At 54.2% G+C, this 27,080-nt stretch overlaps 1 protein-coding gene across 1 annotated transcript in view; it reads right to left on the bottom strand.

The window, feature by feature from the left end:
* LOC132536492 (dedicator of cytokinesis protein 1-like) overlaps positions 1–27,080 on the bottom strand; it is a gene marked incomplete at its 3' end in the record, with an annotated part of 62,889 nt that overhangs the window by 28,834 nt on the left and 6,975 nt on the right. Inside the window, exons 3-11 of the mRNA XM_060184428.1 lie at positions 24,986–25,026; positions 21,181–21,236; positions 14,601–14,697; positions 12,081–12,229; positions 9,166–9,301; positions 7,630–7,787; positions 5,404–5,485; positions 3,848–3,983; positions 1,170–1,242 (exon numbers count right to left, since the gene is read on the bottom strand). Of these exons, the coding sequence (XP_060040411.1) occupies positions 1,170–1,242; positions 3,848–3,983; positions 5,404–5,485; positions 7,630–7,787; positions 9,166–9,301; positions 12,081–12,229; positions 14,601–14,697; positions 21,181–21,236; positions 24,986–25,026 (928 nt within the window). The remainder of the gene's footprint in view (positions 1–1,169; positions 1,243–3,847; positions 3,984–5,403; positions 5,486–7,629; positions 7,788–9,165; positions 9,302–12,080; positions 12,230–14,600; positions 14,698–21,180; positions 21,237–24,985; positions 25,027–27,080) is intronic.

The following is a 27,080-nucleotide window of genomic DNA, read 5'->3' as shown; positions in this document are numbered from 1 at the left end:
CTTCCTGAGAACTTGATTCAGGGGCAGGGCACTGGGAGAGACCATCTGCTTCTTAGATGGCAAATTCACTTTCCCCGGCTTTCCACGGCTATCAGAATGCCACATGGTTTCTCCTCAGGAGACAGTGTTGGTCAGCTTCTAAATTCTGCTTCTAAGACCCCCTTCTGTTTCATTGGTTTAATCCCCCCTGCTTAACACTGTGTTCTGTTTACATAACCACTGTTAACTAAGCACCGCCCTGCCCCAGGGCACTGGTTTAATCCCCCTGATTAACACTGTATTCTATAACCACTGTTAACTAAGCACCGCCCTGCCCCAGGGCACTGGTTTAATCCCCCTGCTTAACACTGCACTGTATTCTATAACCACTGTTAACTAAGCACCGCCCTGCCTGCAGGGCACTGGTTTAATCCCCCTGCTTAACACTGTATTCTATAACCACTGTTAACTAAGCACCACCCTGCCTGCAGGGCACTGGTTTAATCCCCCTGCTTAACACTGTATTCTATAACCACTGTTAACTAAGCACCGCCCTGCCTGCAGGGCACTGGTTTAATCCCCCTGCTTAACACTGTATTCTATAACCACTGTTAACTAAGCACCACCCTGCCTGCAGGGCACTGGTTTAATCCCCCTGCTTAACACTGTATTCTATAACCACTGTTAACTAAGCACCACCCTGCCTGCAGGGCACTGGTTTAATCCCACTGGTTCACGACGTCATTTTGCTCCGCCCCCTCTCCTTGTCACACCCTGATTTCCACCCATCTCTTTTTGCTCCACCCTCTCTACGTCACATCCTGTTTCCACCCTACTTGGCGGGTATATATACGGCTGCTCTGTCACCAGGATCATCAGAAGCACTTCAGCAGGACTTCCGTCTCTAACAGGCTCTGGAGAGAGCCTCGAAGCTGACCTGCACTGGTGGCCCCAGGATGTATAAGGACAAGATTGTGATTAGAGAGAGCTTAGATGGCGCTGCGTTCCACAGGAATAAAGACTGAACTGCGTACCACTCAGCCATGAGTCTCTGGTCGTCTCTCTCTCCCGCCCAAGAGGCTCAGCCCGACAGACAGTGGCCCACCCCCGCCTGAGCCAATCAAGCAGGATGACGACCCCCAAGGTGCGTCTCCGGGGCCAGGGCCGCTGCAGGGCTGCCCCAAACTTACGGCTGGAAGGGGATGAAGTGTTGCTTGTCTTCATCGTCCACTTTCCCGTTTATGATGTCCGTCACATCCATCACTGCGGAGGAGAAACAAGAGACGGGGTGGGGGGGACGTTTACTTAGACGTCTCGACCACAGGCAAAACACGGGGGCGTCACTCCCAGATAACCATGTGCAATGGTGGCGTCCGTTCAGGATCAAGATCCAGGGCCCCGAAGCTTGAAAGAAAATCCCTTTCGATTTGTGAGAACAGAGCCAGACGGGGCCTGGGTCTGGGGGTGGGGGGGGGGACAGGCTTTGTTTCATCAGAACCTCTGTCTACTGCCCAGTGGGCATTCTGGAACCATGCTGTGCCGTCCCAGAGGCCTTTGAAGGGGGGAGGGCTGCAAATGTCTTTTTTATTTTTTTATATTTATTTATTTTCCCTTTTGTTGCCCTTTTTGTTTAACATTGCTGTTGTTGGATAGGACAGAGAGAAATGGAGAGAGGAGGGGAAGACAGAGAAGGGGAGAGAAAGACAGACACCTGCAGACCTGCTTCACCGCCTGTGAAGCGACTCCCCTGCAGGTGGGGAGCCAGGGGCTCGAACCGGGATCCTTACGCCGGTCCCTGTGCTTTGCACCACGTGCGCTACCCCCGACTCCCGCAGAATCAGAGGCGCCTGCTCAAAGCCCAAAGAACAGGAGGCTTGATATTAATTAATTAATTAATTTATTTTCATAGATGGCAGCTGAGAGACTCCATGGAGGGTGAAGTTATTCTATGGTATCTCTCCTCTTGCGATGGATAGCTCTCAAAAATAAACAACAAGAAAAGAAAATTGTGCAAAGAAGCCACTGACCAGTAAGCCCACATGCCCAAGGCCCTAAGTTCCTCTCTCTTTCCTGTTTTATTTTTATCATTATTTCTTTATTGGGGGATTAGTGGTTTACAACTGACATTAAAGTACAATAGTTTGTACACGTGTGACATTTCCATATAACGATACAACCCCCACTAGGCCCTCCTCTGCCATCATGTTCCAGGACTTGAATCCCCCACCCCCACCCCGGAGTCGTTTACTTTGGGGCAACACACCAGGCTCCAGTCCAGGTTCTGCTTAGTGTTTTCCCTTCTCATCTTGTTTTTCCACTTCTATGAGTGAGATCATCCCGTACTCCTCCTTTTGTTTCTGACTTATCTCACTTAACATGATTTCTTCAAGCTCCATTCAAGATGGGGTGAAGAAGATGAATTCATCACTTTTAATAGCTGATTGGTATAAGGCTCACTTTTAACGCATATGTCAAATCAGCTTCCTAAGGTAAGGCCGGCCTATTAAAATTCAAAATTTGCAAAGTGAAGATTCTGTGCTACAGTTTGTGAATGTAGTGTACACTTACAAAGGTAAAAAAATAGAGGAGACAGAAATATGTATGTGTTTATTAAAAAGGATACAGTGTGAGCTGACGACGTTATTATGCCACATTTATTTCTAACTTTTAAATAATGTAACGCAGATACAGAATTGCAAAGATTCTGTAAAAGCAGCAAGGTATAATTAAAGCCTAAATCATGCATGAGGCCAGGTAGCCAAGGCTTTTTTGTTTTCTGCTTCCAGGGTTACCTCTGGGGCTTGCAGCACTGTGAATCCACTGCTCCTGGTGGCCATTTTTGCCTTTTTATTGGACAGGACAGAGAGACATTGAGAGCAGGTGGAGGTAGGGAGGAAGAGAGAGGCACCTGCAGCCCTGCTTCACTATTTGTGAAACATCCCCCTCTGCGGGTGGGGAGCCAGGGGGCTCGAAGCCACATCCTGGCATGGAGTCCTTGTGCTTTAAGTACTATGTGCAGGTGAGCCACTGCCCAGCCCCCAGCAGGGCTGATCTTATCTTATCTAAGCTGTTTCTGGTTCTGAGATCACACGTCGCCTTCAGGCATCTTCTCTGTGCCTCCGGCACTGAGCTGCTCGGGCCAAGGTTCCCCTGAGCCAACCGACACCCACCGCAGGGACCCAGGAAATGCCGGTGGCTGGTGCTTCTGCCGGCCGATGAGGACCAGGCCCCCACGCCCCCCAGAGATGGAGCGGTTAGCTAGCTGTCAGCCCCACATGGAGGGAGGCCCGATGTCGGAAGTCAAGGGTGGAGGCCTCACAGGCAGCCGGCAGACCGGAAGCCACACGGAAAAGAACAGACACCCGCCCGATGTCCGTGCAGCCTGCGACCCTGTGCCCAGCACCTGAGCAGAACACAGGCGCCAGTGACCAGAGTCGAGGGGGCGGCCCAGGAGCTGGCTCAGTGGATAAGTCCTCGGGCTCTCGAGCATGAGGTCTCAGGTTCCATCCCCGGCATTGCGTGAGCCGGGGAGATGATCTGGTGTTCTCTCTCTGAGCCCACTGCTACTGGAGACCATTTTCTCCATTTAATTTCCCCCATAGGACAGAGAAATTGAGAGAGGAGGGAAAGATAAAGACACTTGCAAACACTTCACTGCTTGTGAAGTGACCACACACACACACACACACACACACACACACACACGAGGGGAGTGAGAGCTCGAACCAGGACCTTGGGTCCTTGCGCTTCATACTACGTGCGCTTAGCCTGCTGCACCATGCCCGGCCCCTCCCATTATCTTTACACCGGTACAGTGCCCGGGAAGGAGGGAAAGAGGAAAGGAGGGGGGTGAGGGGAGGAAGATTACCAGCAACGCCGAAAGGCCTGCGCAGGCCAGAGGTCAGCTTCCTGGTGTTGCTGTCCTTCAGCTCCATGCGGCCCACGCGCACAATCTGACACACGAAGCTGATCTTCTCCCTCTTCAGGTCTTTGCTCCCCAGGTCCTAGAAATGCACAGTCCTGGGCGTCACTGAGGCAGCCCCCAGGTCCCAGAAATGCACAGTCCTGGGCATCACTGGGGAGGCCCCCAGGTCCCAGAAATGCACAGTCCTGGGCGTCATTGAGGCAGCCCCCAGGTCCCAGAAATGCATAGTCCTGGGCGTCACTGAGGCGGCCCCCAGGTCCCAGAAATGCACAGTCCTGGGCATCACTGGGGAGGCCCCCAGGTCCCAGAAATGCACAGTCCTGGGCATCACTGGGGAGGCCCCCAGGTCCTAGAAATGCACAGTCCTGGGCGTTACTGAGGAGTCCCCCAGGTCCCAGAAATGCACAGTCCTGGGTGTCACTCGGGAGGTCCTAGAAATGCACAGTCCTGGGCATCACTGAGGAGGCCCCCAGGTCCTAAAAATGCACAGTCCTAAGGGACCAGGCAGTAGTGTAGTGGGTTGAGTGCACTTGGTGCAAAGCGCAATGACCAGCGTAAAGATCCCGGTTCGAGCCCCCGGCTCCCCACCTGCAGGGGAGTCGCTTCACAGGCGGTGAAGCAGGTCTGCAGGTGTCTGTCTTTCTCTCCTCCTCTCTGTCTTCCCCTCCTCTCTCCATTTCTCTCTGTCCTATCCAACAACAACAACAACAACAGCAATAACAATAATAACAAGAAGGCAACGAAAATGAGAAAAAATGGCCTCCGGGAGCAGTGGATTCATAGTGCAGGCACCGAGCACCAGCGATAACCCTGGAGACAGAAAGAAAGAAAGAAAGAAAGAGAGAGAGAGGGAGGGAGGGAGGGAGGGAGGGAGGGAGGGAGAGAGAGAGAAAGACGCATTCCTGGGCATCACTGGGGAGACCACCACTGAAGGCGGCAGGCAGGCTGGGCGCATGGCAGTCAGACAATGGCTCAGGACCCCCGCTCAGACCTGTCTGGGGGCATCTGAACGAGTTATCCACAGGACATAAAACAATCAAGTCACGACAGTCAGGTGACTGTGAGTGGACGTAAAACACAAGTTAACAGGGGTGGGGGAGGCGATGGTGGCGCACCTGGTTAAATGCACAAGGATCCAGGTTCAAGTCCCCGAGACCCACCTGCAGGGGGAGAGCTTCACGAGCGATGTGCTACAGGTCTCGGCCTCTTCCCCCCCCCCCCCCAATTATTCTCTGTTCTATCAAATAAACTAAAAGTTCAAAAATTTAAAAAAAAAAAAAAAAAAAAAAGGCACGCCCAAGGGTCCTGGGGTATGTGAATATTTGGGACAGAAAACACTAAGGGTCCAGAGACCCAGATTTCTGGGTTGGCATTTTCCAGTTTCTGCATGAAGAGTTAACACGGGTACTCGTGACTGCTAGGCTCCAGCGTGCCTACCAGTGAGAGGAAGCTGCTTCCAAACAGAGGAGACCGCCCGCCAGCCCCCCAGGGGCACTCACCGTGAAGACGGCTCGCAGATTATGTAAGCGGTCTATGTCTTTCGGCAATCCGGAGCTTGACCAGCGAACCAGGTAGTTCTCACTTGACATAAAAAAAAAAAAAAAAAACCAAGGAAAGCAAATAAATTCCCCACCGACCCTCACTACGTAAATTAACTAAGCGGAGAGAAGCTTCCTGATGCAGGCGGCTGTTGGGGTGGCCAAGTCCCACCACAGCGAGCACAAATGCTGGGCGGGAACAGCCTTCCAGGGGCCACAGCTGCTCCCCGAGAGGCTGCAGTGCTGGCACCGGTGCCTGGGGCTATAATGACCATGACGCTATTTGCGAATCGCATTTCACGGTTTACTATTTTAAAAGCATATTTGTTCACTTAGGAAGACTTAACAGAAAATGTGTCACTCGTTCATTTATGATAGAAAACAAACACTCGGGAGTCGGGCTGTAGCGCAGCGGGTTAAGCGCAGGTGGCGCAAAGCACAAGGACCGGCATAAGGATCCCGGTTCGAACCCCGGCTCCCCACCTGCAGGGGAGTCGCTTCCCAGGCGGTGAAGCAGGTCTGCAGGTGTCTGTCTTTCTCTCCCCCTCTCTGTCTTCCCCTCCTCTCTCCATTTCTCTCTGTCCTATCCAACAACAATGACATCAATAACAACAATAACTACAGCAATAAAACAACAAGGGCAACAAAAGGGAATAAATAAACAAAATAAAATATTTTTTTTTAAAAAAAGTGACATGCAAAAAAAAAAAGAAAAACACTCCCTGAGCCTCTGACTGACTGGGTATGACCTGAAAAGACTGAAATTTCTCTCAAGAAGAAAACAGGTCCTCCTCTGAGGGAAGAAACACATGACCACTTACTCCCGTTTTCTGTCTAATACTTTTAAGCTTTGAAACAGTTAAATGTGTGTGCCAAATGTGTGACTGGTATCACAGCTTTTCATGTGTATAAAAGGAAAACGTGGAACTGAGGGACAACGAGGAGAACGGAGAAAAAGATCCCCCTAGAACAGGAGGGACTTACAAACTTTTTCATTGTTATTACTGGATAGAGTCAGAAATTGAGACAGGGGAGAGAGAGAGAGAGAGAGAGAGGCCTGCAGCCCTGCTTCACCACTCATGAAGTTTCCTCCTGCAGGTGGGGACCAGGGGCTTGAACCTGGGCCCTGAGATGAACAATCTTTCCTTCCACCAATACTAACTGAGAGGCTGGACATGCCAGGCTCCAGCCAGAGTCTGGAATCCTGAGAAGTAACAACAGGTCCAAGACGCAGGCTTGACACTCCCAGGGGTGACGGTACAAAAGAGCAGCAGCGTCAAGGGGACAGTGAGGTCCTCAAAGGTGGGAGAAGGAGAGCCAGAACGGACCGGCCTACAAAGACAGCAGGAAAAGCAAAGTCTGTCTTCCATCTTGAGCTGCTCGGCCCTTAAAACTAGACTTGGCTCTTAAAACTTGGGGCCAGGGGGTGGCGCGCCTGGCTGAGTGCACATGTTATAATGTGCAAGGACCCAGGTTCGAGCCCCCGACCCTACCTGTGGGGGGAAAGCTTCACGAGTGGCGAGGCAGGGCTGCAGGTGTCTGTCCATCTATCTATCTCCCTCTCACTTTCTCTTTGCTCTATCAAATAAAAAAAAAAAATAGAAAGAAAATAGGGTGGGCCATAGGTGCACAGGTCTAAGTGCACAGAGTATGAAGCACAAGGACCCACACACAGAATCCAGGTTCAAACCCCCAGCTCCCCACCTGCAGTGGGGACACTTCACAAGCGGTGAAGCAGGTCTGTGGGTGTCTCTCTGTCTCTCTCCGTCTCTATCTCCCCCTCTTCTCTCGACTGCTCTCTGTCTCTATCCAACAACAACAATGGAAAAAGTGGCCTCCAGGAGCGGTGGATTCATAGTGCAGGCACCAAGCCCCATCAATAACCCTGGAGGCAGAAAGAAAGAAAGAAAGAGAGAGAGAGAGAGAGAGAGAAAGAAAGTGAGAAAGAAAGAGTGAAAGGCCACTGTGAGCAATGGATTCCTAATGCCAGTACCGAGCCCCCAGCAGTAAGCTTCTTGGCAGCCAAAAAAAAGGAATAAAGTGGGCCCGAGTTCTGGTCCCCAAGCAGGAGTCAGGCTGCTGGGGGAGGGTGCAGGCAAAGGGCTCTCCCGAGAAGATGCCCGTGGTGGGCCCCACATGGCTGTGCTGACAGAGCAGAGAGCGCCACCCACGGCAGGCAGCACAGACCTGATGAACTTGGACTCCACGGGGTCGTAGAGAGACATGAGCACCTCAGCGTCCTCCCCGATCTTACAGACCACGTTCTTGAGGTTGACAAACAAAGCCAGAGACGGGGTGGCCGCAAACTTGGCTTGTCGGTTAATGTCCATGTTCTGCTTCTGCGACTGAGAGTGGGGGCAGAGCGGGATGTCAGGGCGTCCGCAGGAGCGCCGGGCCCTCGTTCCCATCCCCCGAGGAGCAGAGACCGTGTGTGAGCAGTGACTCCGGGAAGACCCTCGCGGACGACCCTCCCCGACCCCACATCCTGCTGTCAGAATGATGGTACCCCACCCCTAGCGAGAATCAGAGGACCCCAGGCAGCAGTCCCTCCTCCGTAAGGAAATGCTTTGAATTCTGTCTTTGGAGCACCACCACCTTTCAGTGTTGGGCCGGTGGCTCCAAACACAACGCTGTGCGTATGCTAGAATCAGAACCGCAGGGCGTGTCTGTCTGGCTCAGCGTTACGCAGGGCCAGGCCTGGTGCTCCATGGAGCCTCGACGCGGGAAGGAGTCAGCTGGCTACTGACTTTCAGAAGATCTGCCCCACACCAGCTCCCCCAGGCCCCTTTCTGACAGGCCCCTCCCTGCAGGGCCTTAATCTCTGTTGGCAGGTCGAGTGCCGGCCTGCCCACTTCAGGCTTACGTGCGTGATGCTACCGCACTGGGCCCCACGGGAGAGGAAAGACAGAACCCAACATGGTTTCCCTGTAGGTGTGAGTCAGAAGTCAGGCTCCTCGAGTCTTTTCTCGTAAGAGGAGAGCACACAAGGGCTGGGCAGGGTGCACCTGGCTGAGCGCACATGTCACAGTGCACAAGGACCCAGGTTCGAGCCCCCGATCCCCACCTGCGGGGGGGAAAGCTTTGCAAGTGGTGAAGCAGGGCTGCAGGCATCTCTCTGTCTCTCTCCCTATCTCCCCTCCTCCTCTCAATTTCTGGATGTCTCTATCCAATATATAAATAAAGATAATAAAAAACAAACAGGGAGTCGAGCAGTAGCGCAGCGGGTTAAGCGCAGGTGGCGCAAAGCGCAAGGACTGGTGTAAGGATCCCGGTTCGAGCCCCCGGCTCCCCACCTGCAGGGGAGTCGTTTCACAGGCGGTGAAGCAGGTCTACAGATATCTATCTCTCTTTCTCTCCTCCTCTCTGTCTTCCCCTCCTCTCTCCATTTCTCTCTGTCCTATCCAACAACGACGACATCAATAACCACAATAATAACTACAACAATAAAACAAGGGAATAAATAAATATTAAAACAACAACAACAACAAAGGGGAGCACAGAGCCTGCCTGCAGGAGGGTTTGGGGCTTCTCGGTCCCCAGTGCGCTGTGCCGACGCAGGGCTCAGGGTCACCTGAACGCGGCAGAGAGCCGCCCTGTCTCGGGTCCCGCCTTCAGCGCTAAGCCTGGTGCGGCTGGGACGTGGTCTCCTGGTGAGCGGGACAGGACGGGACGGGAAGGGACGGGACGGGACGGGAAGGGAAGGGACGGGATGGCCGGACTCACCTTCTCCTCCTGCAGCCTCTCTTCCACCTGCTTGGACGCAATCTCGTGGGCTCGGAAGAGACTGATCGTGCTCGTGAGTTCCGGGTCCAGAATGTTCCCATCTTCGTCTCTCACCACCAGGTCCAGGTCGAGAATTCTGAAACCAGACGCACGCAAGACAGCTTGACGGACGCTCGCCGAGGGGTTGAACTCAGTAGAAAACGCAGCCCAGTTCCTGGGCGGGTGGCAGCGTGGAGGCGGGTCGGGCCAGGCACCAGCACCAGGCCAGCACTCTGCCAGGCCGCTTAGTTTCACTGCAGACGGCCGGGCAAGTTTTCCTTTTTTGTTTTTTTTAAATTTTTTTATTAGCTTTATTAGATAGAGACAGCCAGAAATCAAGAGGAAGGAGGAGACAGAAAGGGAGAGAGACAGAGAGACACCTGCAGCCCTGCCTCACCACTCACGAAGCTTCCCTCCGCAGGTGGGAACCGGGGGCTTGAACCCGGGTCCTTGTGCCCTGTAACATGCACGCTCAACCAGGTGCGCCACCGCCGGCCCCTCTGGAAGTTTTCTAAAGTCTGGTTTCTCTTCTATTAAAACAGTGACTTTGTTGGGTCAGAGACTGGTCCACTCTCAAGCCCAGGCATCTGCACAGCCTCTGAGGCTAAGAAAAACTAAGAGCCGGAGCTGAGGTGTTTGCTGCCCTGTTTCTCCCTGAAAACATCAACCTGGAGCGGCAGAAGGCACATGTCTGAGGCCCCAGCAACATCAAAAGATAAAAGTAAACCATCGAGACTCGGGCAGTGGCGCAGCGGGTTCAGCACAGGTGGCTCGAAGCTCAAGGACCAGGTGTAGGGATCCCGGTTCGAGCCCCCGGCTCCCCACCTGCAGGGGAGTCACTTCCCAGGTGGTGAAGCAGGTCTGCAGGTGTCTGTCTTTCTCTCTCTCTCTCTCTCTGTCTTCCCCTCCTCTCTCCACTTCTATCTCACAGTGACAACAACAATAAAACTACAAGGGCAACAAAAGGGAATAAATCAATATACAAAAAAAGGTTATAAAAAAAAAAGTAAGCCACTGGTGATGCTGCCTCACAGTGAGAAATACAACAAGGCGACAAAGCCTGAGCTGGGTGCCTGTCGGGAATGGCCACGTGAAGAACATTCTAGGGCACACGCTGGTCGTGGGCCAGGTTGGCAGACGGACAGACAGACAGATGGTCGGATGGGCGCTCACGCACACCCCGCGCACACAGGCTCCCGCGCAGCTGTGACACCGTCCTCCGTGGCTCTGTGACTCCGTGACTCCGTGATGGGGTTAGCCCAGACTCCGGATAAAGACTTTCTATTTTTAGTTTTTTTTATTGGGGAATTAATGTTTTACATTCAACAGTAAGTACAAAGACCTTCTATTGTGTTTCAGCACGGAGCACACGGGAGCCCTCCACTACACAGCTCAGCAACTTCCCGGCCAGATGGAGTGGCCCAGGCAAGGCATTGACGACATCTGGAATTCTGCCCGCCTGTAGCTGCAGAGAGCCAGCCCTAGGCAATGTGCTCTCAGGTGCCCCCAAATCCAACAACACTGCTGGGCGATTTAAACCCCATTTTCTTATGAGGGGGAAGCATGATTACAAACCGGGCCGTGGCACGTCCGGTTAAGCGGACACGTCACCAAGCACAAGGACCCGGGTTTGAGCCCCAGCTCCGCACCGCAGGGGGAGGCTTCACGAGCCATGAAGCAGGTCTGCGGGTGTCTCTCCTTCTCTCGGCCTGAGGATCCCAGTCAGTCTGGCCCCTGGGATCACCGTCCGGCGTCTCTGCTCTCTGACTCAGGGAAATTCTTTCAGGGGTGGGTAACACAACCGATGGATCTTGAACAGGAGGATCAGAGGGAGTGACCCGCTGGCCTCCAGCACAGATGCGCTCGCTGGAGCCGGCACAGGCGGTGGGGCCGGGAGCCCTCCTGGCGAAAGGCGGCCCAGCAGCAGGGCCTCGGAGGGTCTGCACCGGGCGCCCTGGCGAGAGGCCTCGCACAAAATCTTACTCCTGCTCTGTGGCGAGCCCAGATGCAGCCAGCTGGGGGTTGTCCCTGGGAAATCTAGAATTCTTTGCTGTTCTTTATTTTTACAGAGCCAGGGGTTTGCACATGCGTGTGAGTCCACTGCTCCTTCACTCGTGAGGAAAGCAGAGGAGAGAGGAGGGAGGAGGAGGAGGAGAGAGGAGGGGAAAGAGAAGAGAGGAGGGGAAGGAGAAGAGAGGAGGGAAGAGGGAGGAGGGAGGAGAGAGTTGGGAGAGGGAGATGGAGGTGGAAGGGAGGAAAGAGGAGGGAGGAGAGAGGAGGGAGGAGGGAGGAGAGAGGAGGGAGGAGAGAGGAAGAGAAGGTATAGTAAGGAGGGAGAGGGAAGGGAGAAAGAGAGGAGAAAGAGGGAGGAGAAAGAGGGAGAGAGGGAGAGAGAGGGAGGGAGGAGGGCAGAGCACTCCCATGTGGTCCCAGGGCTCAAATCCAGCCCTGAAGCTGACAATCTCACCTGGTGACAAGTCTTAGGGTGACCTTTGATGGCCACTCCAGCTGTGGGAACTTGGGATCACACCTTAGGAACAGAGGGACCGAGCTGGGGCTTGCTGGGTAGGAAGCTTCCCCAGACCTGGCTGAGAGCAGACAGACAGAGCTCCAGGTCGGGCCCTCGACACGAGGTTCCCTCAGGGACAGCGAAGACACAGGACCACCCCACCGCCGGGTCCCTGATCCCAGCGCCTAAAGGAATTCCTGATCCAGGACCTCAGGAATACGGAAACCGTGCCCCGTCTCCTCGGGGCTGGGGAGACGCCAGCCTGGGGCGACTTCCTCCGAATGACGTGCCCCGTCTCCTCGGGGCTGGGGAGACGCCAGCCTGGGGCGACTTCCTCCGAATGACGCCACCTTCCCAGTCAACAAACCTGTTTCCGTAATCGATCTTGGCCGTCACCTTCTTCTTCAGCTCCTTGAGCTCATCCTGGGGCAGCGTTCCAGACAGGATCTGTGACCGCCACTCGATCAGGTCATAGATCATGTACCTCACGCTGTGGAACATCTCGCGGTTGTCTTGCTGTGTGGAGAGAGAGGGGGCAACCGTGAGTGCCGAGGGCAGACGGCAGGCAACTCTGTGGCGCAAAGACAGTGGGGGTTTCCGTGAAGAGATGGCGCTCGTGTCACACGCTAAGAGATGCCTTCCCTCTGAGACTGGGACACACAGGACTTGGCTCCTAAGAGATGCTGCGGGATCCAGAGGAGAAAGTCACCTCCTCAGATACCCCACACATCCAGACGCCCTCACCCATGTGTCCTGGAGCCTCCCCTCCCCAGAGCCCTGCCCCATGAGGGACAGACAGACACAGGCTGGGGGTGTGGATCCACCTGCCAACACCCATGTCCAGCGGAGAAGCCATGACAGAAGTCACAACTCCCACCTTCTGCTCCCCATAAAGAAATTAGGGTCCCTGCTCCTGGGGGCATAAACGTTAGGCAAGCACGACTTGAAGAGAAGAGAGGGATAAAGGAAGGGTGTTGAGAAGTAGCAATGGGTGTAGATGTGACCCCTGGGGCCGGCAGGCAGGTCCAGGCCGGCTCCGTGCTGTGAGGCTTCCCCAGAGCACCGAGGAGCAGTTCCCCAAGTACCTATCATCGGTGAGTTTACGGGAAGCTGCGTATAACCCCTCCAGCGCTCCCCACAGAGCCCCCTGTTCTGTCCCCAGAATCGGCAGCCCTGCCCTCCCTGCCGGGCCCTGCCTCTGTGGTGTGGACACACAGGCCTGACAGCAGGAACAGGACATGCAAGGGGCCCCGCTCCAGCCCCTCCGCAGGAACACGGATTGCTCCCAGCTGAGGACGCCGGGCCCCCCGGCAGCCGGGCAGCAGGCCAGTACCGACTGGGGACACGGCCTCTCCGGTCTCCTCAGGGGTCACCACGGCTGGACGGTGGGGAGGAAGCAGCAGTGCCCCCGGCCCCGGGAACTCAGAACTAAAGCAGATTCTCATTTTCATAAGGAAAAATAAAGTTGGAGGGGACTGGGCGGTGGGTGGTGCACCTGGTGAAGCGCACAAAATACAGAGCGCAAGGACCCAGGCAAGGATCCAGGTTCAAGCCCCCGCTCCCCGTCTGCAGGGGGAAAGCTTCACAAGCAGTGAAGCAGGTCTGCAGGAGTCTCTCTCCCTTTCTGTCTCCCCCTTCTCTCAATTTCTCTCTGTCCTGTCCAATAAGGTGGAAGAAACGGCCGCCAGGAGCGGTGGATTCGTAGCGCCGGCACCAAGCCCCAATGAGAACCCTGGAGGCAAAGACAAAAATCTTTGGAAGACGGGAGTCGGGCGGTAGCGCAGCGGGTTAAGCGCAGGTGGCGCAAAGCACAAGGACCGGCATAAGGATCCCGGTTCAAGCCCCGGCTCCCCACCTGCAGGGGGAGTCACTTCACAGGCGGCGTGAAGCAGGTCTGCAGGTGTCTGTCTGTCTCTCCCCCTCTCTGTCTTCCCCTCCTCTCTCCATTTCCCTCTGTCCTATCCAACAACGATGACAACAACAATAATAACTACAACAATAAAACAACAAGGGCAACAAAAGGGAATAAATAAAAAAAATAAAAAATAAAAATCTTTGGAAGACCAGAAGGCGGCTGGCTCAGCAGGAAGAGTGCACGCCTGACCACGCGGGAGGCCCTGGGTTCAAACCTATGGCCTACAGGTGCTTTGGTCTCTCTCAGAGATGCCTTTCTCTAAGTACACTAAGTCTAAAACCCGGGGCCAGGAGGCTCCTTGGCGGGATCACGCCTGCACGAGACCCTGGGCGCGCTGACCCGCACAGCTCAAAGAAGTGTTCAAAGCAGCCCCCTCAGACAGCACACTGCTCTGCCGACACCTGGCCCAGGGTCAGGCCTGGCCCCCACTGCTTGAAGGAAGTTTCAGTGCTGTGATCTTTCACTCTCTCTCTGTGAAAGGAAGGAAGGGATGGGGGAGGGAGGGGAGGTGGGCTTATTTTAGGGAGCGAGCACAAGGTCTGTACAGGGTCCTTCATTACTGAGACCCAAGAGCTCTCAAGTTCAATCCGCAGCACAGGGATGATCGTTGCTAAGACCCCTCTCTCATTAACAAAAAATAACATATAAACTTTGAGGTCTGCCTCGAGACGCAACACCTAGCCCTGCTCCTCACAACCCCTGAGCGTTCACAGCTCACCTCCCAACCAGCTAGAGTGGGTCCCCTCGCCCCTCCTTCTCAGGCGGGTTAGGACTGTGAGCCCCACCGCACCCCAACACAGAGCCGGTCAAGGGCCAGAACAGGCTATGTGGCCGCCTCCGCCCTTTCTGAATCTGACTCGGCCCAGAGTCCGGCCTCGGGGCTCCCCAGGAGAGGAGAAGAGCCCGCTGGTACCACCCGGTCTGGGCCCCCACTCCCTGCCGAGTGCTCCCCCCAGGGCACCGCGTCCTCACCACGTAGAGCTGCCTCCAGATGGTGGACCACTCCCGGAGGGTGGTGGTGACCTCTTGGATGAGCGGGAGGTCTCCTGGGATGACCGTCTCATGCTGCCTGTGGAGAGAGGGGAGGACAGCTCAGTCAGGGCTCGGGCAGGACCGAGGGGAGATGGCTGTTCCACAGCACAGCACGGGCGTCCCTAGTTTCAGCAGAGACGACACAGAGCAGACATCCCTGGAGAGGACAGGGGACATGTCTCGGGGCCTAGGGAGGGTGTGTGCTGCCCCGTATGGCAGCTGTGGCTCTGACCCATCCCCGCAAACTGAAGGGGTCAAAAGACCCCACTGAAGTGCCCAGAGCACCGAGGGAGAGAACAGAGGGGATTCTGACAGGGCTGCCCACATGCCCCTCTAAGAGGCTGGCAAGGCCACATGACCCTGAAGCTTCCAGCTAAGAGGATTGTCACACCTCCCTCCCGCGTGGCCCTCACTAGACGATGATGCACTCAACACAGCAAGACACCAGCAGGTGCAGGCTGCTAATGTCACAACTATCCTTTTATTAATTTCATTTGTTTTACTAGTGATTTAACACGGGTTTACAGAATTATAAGATAACGGGGACAATTCCACACCAGTCCCACCACCAGAGTTCTGTGTCCCATTCCCTTTACTGGAAACTGCAGTGGTTCTCCCAAGGTCGCAGATATGGGTTGACAGATTGTTTCTATAACTATATTTTTATATATTTGCCCATTTTTGCTATGGTTGCCCTCTCATCCTTTCTAAGTCTCACCTACACCTCTTACTCCTCCTGAGTGTCTTGCCTTTTCCCCTCCTCTCTCTCTGGCTCCTGATGGAGTTGGGGTTCAGAGCCCTCCGGTCCTCTTCCCCCTAATATTTCTCCCCTTCTGGGAGCAGGGACCAAAATTCTTTATGGGGAGCAGAAGGTGGGAGCTCTGGCTTCTGTCATTGCTTCTCCTCTGAACATGGGTGTTGGCAGGTGGATCCACACCCCCAGCCTGTGTCTGTCTGTCCCTAGTGGGGCAGGGCTCTGGGGAGGGGAGGCTCCAGGACACACGGGTGAGGCCGTCTGCCCACCCAGAGCTATTCTACCTGTCTCCAATGCTGCCTCTCCTTCCTGTCCTCGCCTCCCAGAGTAACCTAGGCTCACTGTTCACTCCACTTTTAACTTCTTTTTTTTTTTTTTTTACTGTGTTTATTGCATATTTGAGAGGGGAACTGGAAGCCTTGGGCCACCAGCCCACTGACCACCAGTCCAGCTATTTCTCCAGTCACTCTAACTTACCTGCTCACTTCTTTTTCTTTTTTAAACATTTTTCAAAGATGTGTTTATTTATTTATTTATGAAAAAGATAGGAGAGAAAGAACCGAATAGCAGTCTAGTACATGAGCTGCTGGGGATTGAACTCAGGGCCTCATGCTTGACAATCAGGCTTTATCCACTGTGCCACCTCCTGGACCACTACCATTTTCATCTTGTTACCAGTGACTTAAAAATAGCTTATAAGACTATAAGATCACAGGGGTATAAAAGCCCACCCCAAACTGCCAAGGTTCTCACAAAGTCTTTTTTTTTTCTTTTCACTTTTATTTCATTTTATTTTAATAAGAGAGATACAGAGAGAAAGACGCATATGGAGAGCCCATAACACTGGTCAGCTCTCGCTTATGGTGATGCTGGAGATTGAACCTGGGACCCTGCAGAACCATTATGCTGTCTCCCCAGTCCACAAAGTCTTAAATTCACACAGTGTGGCAACTTCTAGCCAAACGCTATGTGTGTGTGTGTGTGTACTCACTGAGACATTTTGTTATAGATGTGAGTGCCATGACTCTACCTAGTCATGTCGTTTTGGCAGGAGTACTGGAATTGCTGTATCTATCTATTTCGGCAGGTGTACTGGAATCGCTGTATCTATCTATTTCGGCAGGTGTACTGGAATCGCTGTATCTATTTCGGCAGGTGTACTGGAATCTCTGTATCAATTTCGGCAGGAGTACTGGAATCTCTGTATCTATCTATTTCGGCAGGTGTACTGGAATCGCTGTATCTATCTATTTCGGCAGGTGTACTGGAATCGCTGTATCTATCTATTTCAGCAGGTGTACTGGAATCACTGTGTCTATTTCGGCAGGTGTACTGGAATCGCTGTATCTATTTCGGCAGGTGTACTGGAATTGCTGTATCTATCTATTTCGGCAGGTGTACTGGAATCGCTGTATCTATCTATTTTGGCAGGTGTACTGGAATCGCTGTTATCTATTTCGGCAGGTGTACTGGAATCGCTGTATCTATCTATTTCGGCAGGTGTACTGGAATCGCTGTATCTATCTATTTCGGCAGGTGTACTGGAATCACTGTGTCTATTTCGGCAGGTATACTGGAATCGCTGTATCTATCTATTTCGGCAGGTGTACTGGAATCGCTGTTATCTATTTCGGCAGGTATACTGGAATCGCTGTATCTATCTATTTGGCAGTTGTACTGGAATCTGTATCTATTTTGGCAGGTGTACTGGAATCGCTGTATCTATTTCGACAGGTGTACTGGAATTGCTGTATCTATTTCGGCAGGTGTACTGGAATCGCTGTTATCTATTTCGGCAGGTGTACTGGAATTGCTGTATCTATCTATTTCAGCAGGTGTACTGGAATCGCTGTATCTATCTATTTCGGCAGGTGTACTGGAATCACTGTGTCTATTTCGGCAGGTGTACTGGAATCGCTGTGTCTATTTCGGCAAGTGTACTGGAATCGCTGTATCTATCTATTTCGGCAGGTGTACTGGAATCGCTGTATCTATTTCGGCAGGTGTACTGGAATCGCTGTATCTATTTTGGCAGGTGTACTGGAATCGCTGTATGGAAAGTGCAGGTGACATGCCCAGTACACACACAGGTGCATTATTTGCAGACTCACTGTACTCTGTTTTATTATGCATCACGCATACATTGGGAGCTCTGATGGTGGGCTGGGTGATTTGTATAGTCACACACAAACTCACAGGTGTGAAACTGCACCCTAAAACCTGTTAGTATTATAAATCAGTATCACAGCAATAAAATCGGGAGGACTGTTTACAGACCTACGCACATAGCTGTGCCATCTATCTTTACAGCGGGATGTCCGTATCTGTTTCCTGATCTGTCTCACAGAGATTTCCATCAGATCAGCCTGCGGTTTGTAGCCACAGGCTCTGGGTGGAGCATTAGGTAAATAAGACTAGGATTACTGGGGGCAGAGTAAGAGAGCGAGGGGCCTCTGGAGCCCAGAGCCACTCAGCCAGCAGGACTCTGCTAAGCGAGCCCACCCACCACCCCCACCCCTCCCCACACATCTGCTCTCGCTGATACATGGCCAGTTTCCTCATTCTTCCACTTTTCCGCGAGAATGAAAGAGTAGAGAGAGGGAAAGGTGAGGGGGCCGGGAGGATCACTGGTCAGGGTTGGCTTCACTGTGTGGAGGGAGGCCCCACAGGGAGCTAAGTGCGGGCAGGGGGAAGGACAGACCTAGGTCCCCAGACTGAAGAGCAAGTCTGAGTAGCCCTGAAGCAAGGGAGGGAATTCATTTCTTTTTTCTTTTTTTTTTTTAAGGTTTTTTCCCCCTTTTGTTACCCTTTTTTATTGTTATTGTAGTTATTGTTATTGAGGTTGTCGTTGGATAGGACAGAGAGAAATGGAGAGAGGAGGGGAAGACAGAGAAGGAGAGAGAAAGACAGACATCCGTAGACCTGCTTCACCGCTTGTGAAGCGATAAGGGAAGTCATCTCTAAGCCACAGATTCCACAAGAATTCTCTCCCCATATGCTGGCTGAAAGAAGCAGAGATTGTTTCATTTTCAAAATATTCAATATATATATATATATATATATCAGAATAGTACCACCTTTTTTTTAAATGTTTTGTTTATTTTACTTTTGAGAGAGAGGCAGATAGAGAGACACATGGAGAAACACCAGAGCCCTGCTCAGCTCTGGCTTATGGTGGTGTGGGGGATTGAACCAGGGACTTTGGAGCCTCAAGCATGAAAGTCTCCTTGCATAGCCACTATGCTATCTCCTCCACCCAGGACCGGCTTGTCTTAGTGTTTCCTCCCCCAGGAGCATTCCAGCAAAGAAAGAGTTTCCCAACCTCCCCCCAAGCATCTCTCCCCTACTTCTCTTAGCCAATCAACTTCATCCCAGGAGTCTGTATGTCGCCTCCATGGAGAACAGGGTAGTTGCAAACCTGCCTGAGGGGGTGAAAGCTTGGCTGCTGTCTCTAGCAGGGGTGTGCCAATCTGGTAGGTTCACGCTGGGCTGGTGCCCGCCTCTGCAGAATCGAATAAACTGTCTCACTTCCTGCCTCTCCCAAGTCTCCCAAGAGTCCGTTCATGGGGTGCACGGACAAAGGGTTTCTTTCTTTCTTTTTTTAATATTTATTTATTTCCTATTGTTGCCCTTGTTTTATTGTTGTAGTTGTTGTTATTGATGCCGTCGTTGTTGGATAGGACAGAGAGAAATGGAGAGAGGAGGGGAAGACAGAGGGGCAGAGAAAGACACCTGCAGACCTGCTTCACCGCTTGTGAAGAGACGCCCCTACAGGTGGGGAGCCGGGGGCTCAAACAGGGATTCTTATGCCGGTCCCAGTGCTTCATACCACCTGTGCTTAACCCGCTGCACTACCGCCCAGCTCCCACGCAAAGGGTTTCTAAAGGCACACGGGGAGCATCCCCTACCGATTCTAGACACAGAACTGGCCAGTGTCTGACTGGGTGTGACTCGAAACCAGCCTTGCTCGATGGCTGCCGGACCCCCTCCGCACCTGTCCCGGGATCACTGCCCATCCTGCAAGAGTGGCCCACCGGACCGTGGCCCACCTTCCCCACGCTCGGGCCCCCACCTCAAGACGCGGCCCCTCCACGCCCTCCCTGGGAAGCTCCATGCGGAGAAGAGGAGCCAGGAGCACAAATGCCCCCTTCCAGGCCTTCACCATCTCCGTCTCCCAAAATTACCTTCGCGCTCTCAATCAGGCGCCGGTGGCCCGAGCGCCACGGGACGAGGGAGAAGCACAGAGCTCGGGAGGCAATTTTGCAATCAGCCGGGGAGATTAGGAAGCAATCATCTGATTGGGAATTTTATCATCTGCATATCTGAGTGTGGAGACGCAGCGCAGACCAGAGAGGGAGCATCGCCCGCCCCTCCTGCCAGCGCCCACCTGGAGAGCCATCCACCGGGGCCCGGCTGCACGGACGTCCCTCCCCCGTGGATGCCATGACACAGGCATCACTAGGGGACGCCTGCCACTTCTCCCAGGCCACACACAGTAGTTTCACCCGAGGCTCCATTTGTACAACGGCCTGCTGAAGCTTCCAGAAAAATATGTTTAAAGTGGGTGCAGAGCTGGGAGGCTGGGGAAGGTCTGCCTGAGGCGACAGCTCCCAGAGGGGACGCGCCCCGTGAAGGCTTGGCGACCTTGACATCCGGGTCAATCAAGGGACGGGGGTCCAAGAGCTGGGGGAAGCAGAGGCCTGAGGCATAGAAGGCACGAGTCCCCATCCTCCCCCAGCAGCCTGCCAGCTTCTGCTTCACCCCATCAGCTGCCCAGTGAGAGATCAGGCAGGTCCAACACAGTCCTTGCATTTCGTCACTGAAATGCCAAGACGGGGGAAGGGGTGGTGGCGCATCAGGTTACGCGCACACATTACAGCCCAGGTTCAAGCCCCTGGCCCCCACCTGCGGGGAGGGAGCTCCACGGGTGGTGAAGCAGGGCTACAGGTGTCTCTCTGTGTCCCATTCCCCTCTCAATTTCTCTGTCTCTATCTAATAATGAATAAAAAATAAAATAAACTTTTAAATATATTTTTAAATAAATAAATAAATATCAAGACCAAGGACTAGGGAATGCTGACCCAGTAGAATACCTTGTTGTGCACTGTCCCCGGGTTTGAGCCCCAGCACCACATGGGAAAACCAAAGGCACCTGAGGAACTCCATGGATGGTGGAGCAGTGCTGTGCATTTCTCTTCTCCCTACTCTCGCTCTCTCCACAGATCTACATTTCTTGCCCTCTCCCAGTCTCCCTTTCTACCTCTAAAACAAAGAATGGGGGTAGGGTAGGGGTACTAGCACAAAGGTTATGCAAACAGATTCTCATGCCTGAGGCTTCAAGGTTCCAGGTTTAATCTCCTGCACCACTGTAAGCCAAAGTTGAACAGGGTTCTAAAAAAAAAAATAAAAATGTCTGAAACAAAGAATAAAAACTCAGCCTTGGACGTTCACTCAGCAGTGGTTATCATGAATGCCTGAGGCCCTGAATCATTTCCAGGGCTGCATTAAAAAAAAATTAATAAACAATGAGCAGGACCATCATGAGGGAAGTTTCCTGGTGGCTAGAGCAAACCTTCTGTGTGCTCAAAGCCTTGGGTTCGGTCCCCAGCACCATGTACAAGGAGGGAGGGTCCTCTCCCTCTGCCTCTTCCCCTTCCTCGCCCTCTCCCCCTTCCTCTCCCTCTCCCTCTCCCCCTCCCCCTCCCCCTCCCTCGTGAACGCAGCTTCCCCAAGATTAGAGGATGTCCACCTCAAGGCCAGACTCACCCTTTTCCTTCGACGATGGCTTCTTTCAGATGGATGTATGAAGCAGGAAAGATTCCCTTTGGGGAGAAGAAATCATGGTCACTTTCATGATCCAAACCCACTGATCAAACACCAACAGACGCGTGTGACTCCCACAAGGCCAGGCCCAGCTCTCCCAGACAACCTCCAGGAAAGCAAGACTGTCACAGCCCCTCAGCTGCCGTGGCTGCAGATGACCTGGAAGCCCCGGAGGAAGCTGTCTGCAAAGAGCAGAGCGCAGGAGACTCATGGGAGAGCCACGACCTTGGCCTTGACAGGTGCACAGACACCTGACAGCCAGGCAGCGGTCCAGGAAGGTGTCTGACAGCCCCTCCCTGCCAGGGGCTAAACTGCCACCAAAAGCCAGTTCACAGCACGGGGACAGGGGGCAGGAACAACACGGCCGACCAGACCCGTGAGACATTCTCGTCAGTCTCCAAACAGAAGAGCCGGGGATACAGCACACAGGCCGGTGGATTCCACCCATTACAGGGTCCTGCCTGCTGCACAGCACACAAGAGGGCACAACCGGCTGACAGTTCTCAGGGGACATCGGTACCAGGCATCCAGGAGGCTCCAGGACTCTGCCAAGAGCCCCAGCCCTGCAGCATCAGCCAGTGCAGGTCGGATCAGAGTGTAAACTGGAGAAAGACAAACACTGGCTGCCTGGGAGGTGGCTTAGAAATATCACATGGGGGGGGGGGGGTCGGGCGGTAGCACAGCGGGTTAAGCGCACGTGGCAGAAAGCACAAGGACCGGCTCAAGGATCTCGGTTCGAGCCCCCGGGTACCCACCTGCAGAGGAGTCGCTTCACAGGCGGTGAAGCAGGGCTGCAGGTGTCTATCTTTCTCTCCCCCTCTCTGTCTTCCCCTCCTCTCTCCATTTCTCTCTGTCCTATCCAACAAGGAACGACATCAACAACAACAATAACCACAACAATAAAACAAGGGCAACAAAAGGGAATAAATAAATATTAAAAGGAAATAGACAATTATTAAAAAAAAAAAAAGAATGGGAGATCTTTGAAAAATATATATATCACACATGGGAAGCCCTGGGCCTATTCCTGGGACTACGAAAATTGACATCTTGATTCTATGAAGTTACAGGTTTAAAGATAAAAATGGGGCCAGGTGGAGGTGCCTTAGCTTAAGTCACAAGGACCAGCACAAGGATCCCGCTTCAGTGGGTCACTTGCAGTGGGTCACTTCACAGTCAATCTGCAGGTGTCTCTTTCTCTCTCCCTATCTTCCCCTCCCCTCTCAATTTCTCTCTGTCTTTTCCAAAAAAAAAAAGAGACTTGCCCAGAGGAGCAGTGGATTTGTAGTGCAGGCACTGAGCCCAGAGAGAACCCTGGAGGTGAAATAAAAAAACAAAACAAAAGATAAAAATAAAGATTTCGTGACTAATGAGAGAGAGAAAAAGGGAACTGGAGCATCACTCTGGTGTGTGGTGCAGGGGGTAGAATCAGACCTCACTCCTGCAACTCCCATACCCCACCACTGCACACCCTCTCCAGAGTGAGCCCACCTGCACCCACCTCAAGTCCCCCGGTGTGCAGGGACCTGGGGGTCAGCCTGCAGGTGACAGACAGCATGGGGAAGGAGCCACCTTGCTCCCACCTGCAGTGCTGACTGTCCACTATCCCTGCTGGTGTCTCTCACAGAACAGCGGCACCAGCCAGGAGCCAACTCATTCAGTAGATCACCAGTCTTGCCATGTGTGAGGCCCTCAGTTCAAGCCCTGGCACTTCATAGGAGCACCAAGCACAGCACCCAGGGAGCCCCATGAAGGGTGGGCAGGGCTGTGGGGTCTCTCCTCTCTCAGCACCCTGCACAGCACCCAGGGAGCCCCATGGACGGTGGGCAGGGCTGTGGGGTCTCTCCTCTCTCAGCACCAGGCACAGCACCCAGGGAGCCCATGGAGGGTGGGCAGGCTGTGGGGTCTCTCCTCTCTCAGCACCAGGCACAGCACCCAGGGAGCCCCATGGAGGGTGGGCAGGGCTGTGGGGTCTCTCCTCTCTCAGCACCAGGCACAGCACCCAGGGAGCCCCATGAAGGGTGGGCAGGGCTGTGGGGTCTCTCCTCTCTCAGCACCAGGCACAGCACCCAGGGAGCCCATGGAGGGTGGGCAGGGCTGTGGGGTCTCTCCTCTCTCAGCACCCTGCACAGCACCCAGGGAGCCCATGGAGGGTGGGCAGGACTGTGGGGTCTCTCCTCTCTCAGCACCCTGCACAGCACCCAGGGAGCCCATGGAGGGTGGGCAGGACTGTGGGGTCTCTCCTCTCTCAGCACCCTGCACAGCACCCAGGGAACCCATGGAGGGTGGGCAGGGCTGTGGGGTCTCTCGTCTCTCAGCACCAGGCACAGCACCCAGGGAGCCCATGGAGGGTGGGCAGGGCTGTGGGGTCTCTCCTCTGTCAGCACCAGGCACAGCACCCAGGGAGCCCATGGAGGGTGGGCAGGGCTGTGGGTCTCTCTCTAAATTAATGAGTGGATATTTTAGTACAAGGAGACTGCTCATCAGAGACATGCACCTATGGGTCCCAATGTCACACCAAAATAAGAAGAAGAAGAAGAAGAAGGAGAAGGAGAAGGAGAAGGAGAAGGAGGAGGAGGAGGAGAAGGAGAAGGAGGAGGAGAAGGAGAAGGAGAAGGAGAAGGAGAAGGAGAAGGAGAAGGAGAAGGAGAAGGAGAAGGAGAAGGAGAAGAAGAAGAAGAAGAAGAAGCTAGGAAAGAAGGACAGAGAACCAGTAAAGGAGCAAAGGCCAGCAGTGACTGCCGTGCCAGGACCCGTCCCAGGCCACAGCTCCCTTGGGCCAGTCTCCCCATCCTGCCCAGTCTCTGGGTGGGACAGAGTAGGCTGGAGCCACCAGGACTGCAGAAGCCTCGGAGGCATAACCACATGGACCCCAGCCCGCCAGCGTCATGAGAGGCCGCCAGCAGGAGCAGCAGGGACTGGACATGTGCAGCGAAATGAGGGGCTGAAAGGCCCAGGTCACAGGGACAGCCAAGCCGCAGCTCAGGGCATCCTCAGCGCCAAAGTCAAGGACAGAGACTCACAGTGGCGGGATGGGGAGGCCGCCGTGGCCGCGGGCTGCAGGGAGGAGGCCAGAGGGGCAGACAGGGGGCTCTCTCCCCTGAGGGGATGTGGCGAGGTCTCTCTCCTCTCCTCTCTTCAGCAGCTCTAAAGGAAGCCCCCAGCTGCAGCCCCTCCTCAGCTAACAGGAGCCAACACCAGGCCCAGCCCAGCAATTAATTATTCCTGAACATGAAGATGACGTTCTCCAAGGATGGACAGGGTGTGGGCAACAATCAAGCAAAATAAAGGGCCAGATTTGGCGCAACGGGCTAAGCGCACATAGTATGAAGCTCAAGGACCCACACAAGGATCCAGGTTCGAGTCCCCGGCTCCCTACCTGCAGGGGGGAGTTACTTCATGAACGGTGAAGCAGGTCTGCAGTGTTTGTCTTTCTCTCCCCCTCTGCCTCCCCCTCTCGCAATTTCTCTCTGTCCTATCCAACGAAGTGGGGGAAAATGGCCTCCAGGAGCAGTGGATTTGTAGCAACATTGGAGGCCAAAAAAAAAAAAAAAGAAAGAAAGGAAAGGAAATGAAAGGAAAGGAAAGAAGAAAAAAAAAAAGAAAAGAAAAAAACTCACACAGCTCAGCATGTTTTTGAGTTCAAAGACTATACAGAGAGGAGACTCCTGAGACGCAGAGGGAGCCCGTGTCTCCCTGGGTGTGATTTGTGAAGGCCACACACAGGGATTCGTAAACGCAGACTCACCTTCTTGGACTTCTTCCTTAAGGTGTAGCCTCTGTACCAGCCTGGAGAGACACAAAGTGACCATTAGGCCAGGAGAAGGCACCGGGCGCCCAGCACGCCTTCATGTCTGCGGGACCCAGGAGCCAAGGGTGCCGTCAGGATGCCGACCTTGCCTCTCTGGGGACAGACAACACTGCAGGGGGACAGAGAACATTCCAGATTCCAGAGGCACCGTCGGAACGTGGCTGGGGACCTCCACAGACAGGCCTCGGCGCCTCCACACGCAGGGCAGACGTGACCTCAGGAGCACGTCACCTCGGGAAGGGTCCGAGCGCAGGAAGTGCTCTGCTGCTGAGGCCTGTCCTCCGCGCCCCCTCCCTCCCTCCCACAGTCTGGTCTGGGTTGGCTCCAGGCCACGGCAGCATCCTGGCCCTCTGACCCTCCGGGATGCCCAATAACAGAGGCCCATTGAGAGCCACTTCCTCCCTCCAGTGCAGGGGAGCCCCACCCTGGGGCAGCCGGCCTCACAGAGCACATCTGCGGCCAAAGCCCCAGCCCGAAAAGACCCACCTTCCCCTTGGCCCTGGGCTCCCCACACCCTGTGTGGAAAGGGACAGAGAACTTCCAGGAGGAGCAAAAGGCAGATTGGCAAAAGCTATTTGCATGAAGGCGCTTGTGGAGGGGAAGGGAGGGGAGGGGGAGAAGGGAGGGGAGGAGGGGAGGAGAGAGGAGGGGAGGAGAGAGGAGCAGAGAGGAGGGAAGGGAAGAGGACTGGAAGGGAGGGGAGAAGAGGGGTGGGGAAATGAGAAGGAGGAGGAGAAGAGGGGAGAGGAGGAGGGGAGGGGAGAGTCCCTCCCAGGATGGGCAGGACATCTTGGCCTCTCCCATCAGCTGAGACTCAAGTCTCAAGGCTCCTTGCAGGCTCACAGGGACCCAGGCCCCATCCCCAGGACCCTTTCATCTTTCAAAGCTGAAGAAACAAGAGGTCAGTGATTTAGCCGGCTAGACTTAACTCTGCCGAAGTCGAGGACCCGGGTTCAAGACGCAAGCCTGCCTGTCTCCAGAAGTGGAATGAATAAATGAAGCTTCACCACTGTGGTTGGGCCAGGTGCCTTTTTTGTTTGTTTTGTTACTCCTTTGTATATTTACTAAGTATTGGATAAAGACAGACACTGAGCTGGGGGAGACAGATAAGGAGAGACAAAGAGACACCAGCAGCACCGCTCCACTGCCTGCGAAGCCTCCCCCGAAAGGTGGAGGTCAGAGGCTTGAACCTGGGACCCTGTGCCTTTCAACATGGGCCCCAAGTCCGCAGATTCTCTTACTAGTGGACAGGAGCAAGAAAAGGACAGGAGCATCCTGCCAGCAGCGAGATGCTGAGGACCAAGCTCAGGGCCTCAGGCAGGCAGGGCCAGGCCCCTCCGCCTTCTACCACTGAGCTACAAGCCCCGCTGTGGGTGCTGTGGCTTTATCCCAAGCTCAGGCCCAGTCTCCGGGGGTGCCAGGGTGCCAGGCAGTACAGCTGCCAGCCGCGGGGCCTCCGGCAGAGACACAGGCAGCAGGACGAGAGCATGCTTGGCCATTCAGCCCCTTAAACGCCTGTGGCCCGGCCCCCTCTGCCGCCGAGGGGGCAACAGACCCACCCTGCAGACGGCGGCATGCGACCCCTTAAAGCCAGGATCCGAGGACAGGCACTTAGCAGCTCCCGCGCTCCGGCAGCTGTGAACACGGGGGCACGGGGCCGCTTGGATCAGAACCCTTTCCCATCTCAGCAGTGACCCAAGTCCCTTCTCTTTGTCCAGGGCTGCAAACATGCAGGGGCCAGGTGGTGCCGCACCTGTCTGAGCACGCATGTGACGGTGCTCAAGGACCCGGGGTTCAAGCCCCCGCTCCCCACGTGCAGGGAGAGAGCTTTCCGAGGGGTGAATCAGGGCTGCAGGTCTGTCTCTCTCCCTCTCTGTTACTCCTTCCCTCTGGATTTCTGGCTGTCTCTATCCAATAAATAAAGATAATAAAAAAGAAATAGAGAGAAAGGAAGGAAGGGAGGAAGGAAAGAAAGAGGAACCTATGCAAACTCGAAGGTGAACGTGTTCTTGTGTTTGGAACCTGATTATAA

The sequence above is a fragment of the Erinaceus europaeus genome, unplaced genomic scaffold (genome assembly GCF_950295315.1).
Source record: "Erinaceus europaeus unplaced genomic scaffold, mEriEur2.1 scaffold_449, whole genome shotgun sequence".
In the NCBI taxonomy this organism is placed as follows: domain Eukaryota; kingdom Metazoa; phylum Chordata; class Mammalia; order Eulipotyphla; family Erinaceidae; genus Erinaceus; species Erinaceus europaeus.
Note: the sequence above shows the minus strand (reverse complement) of the source record. Positions and strands in the feature narration are given on the sequence as shown.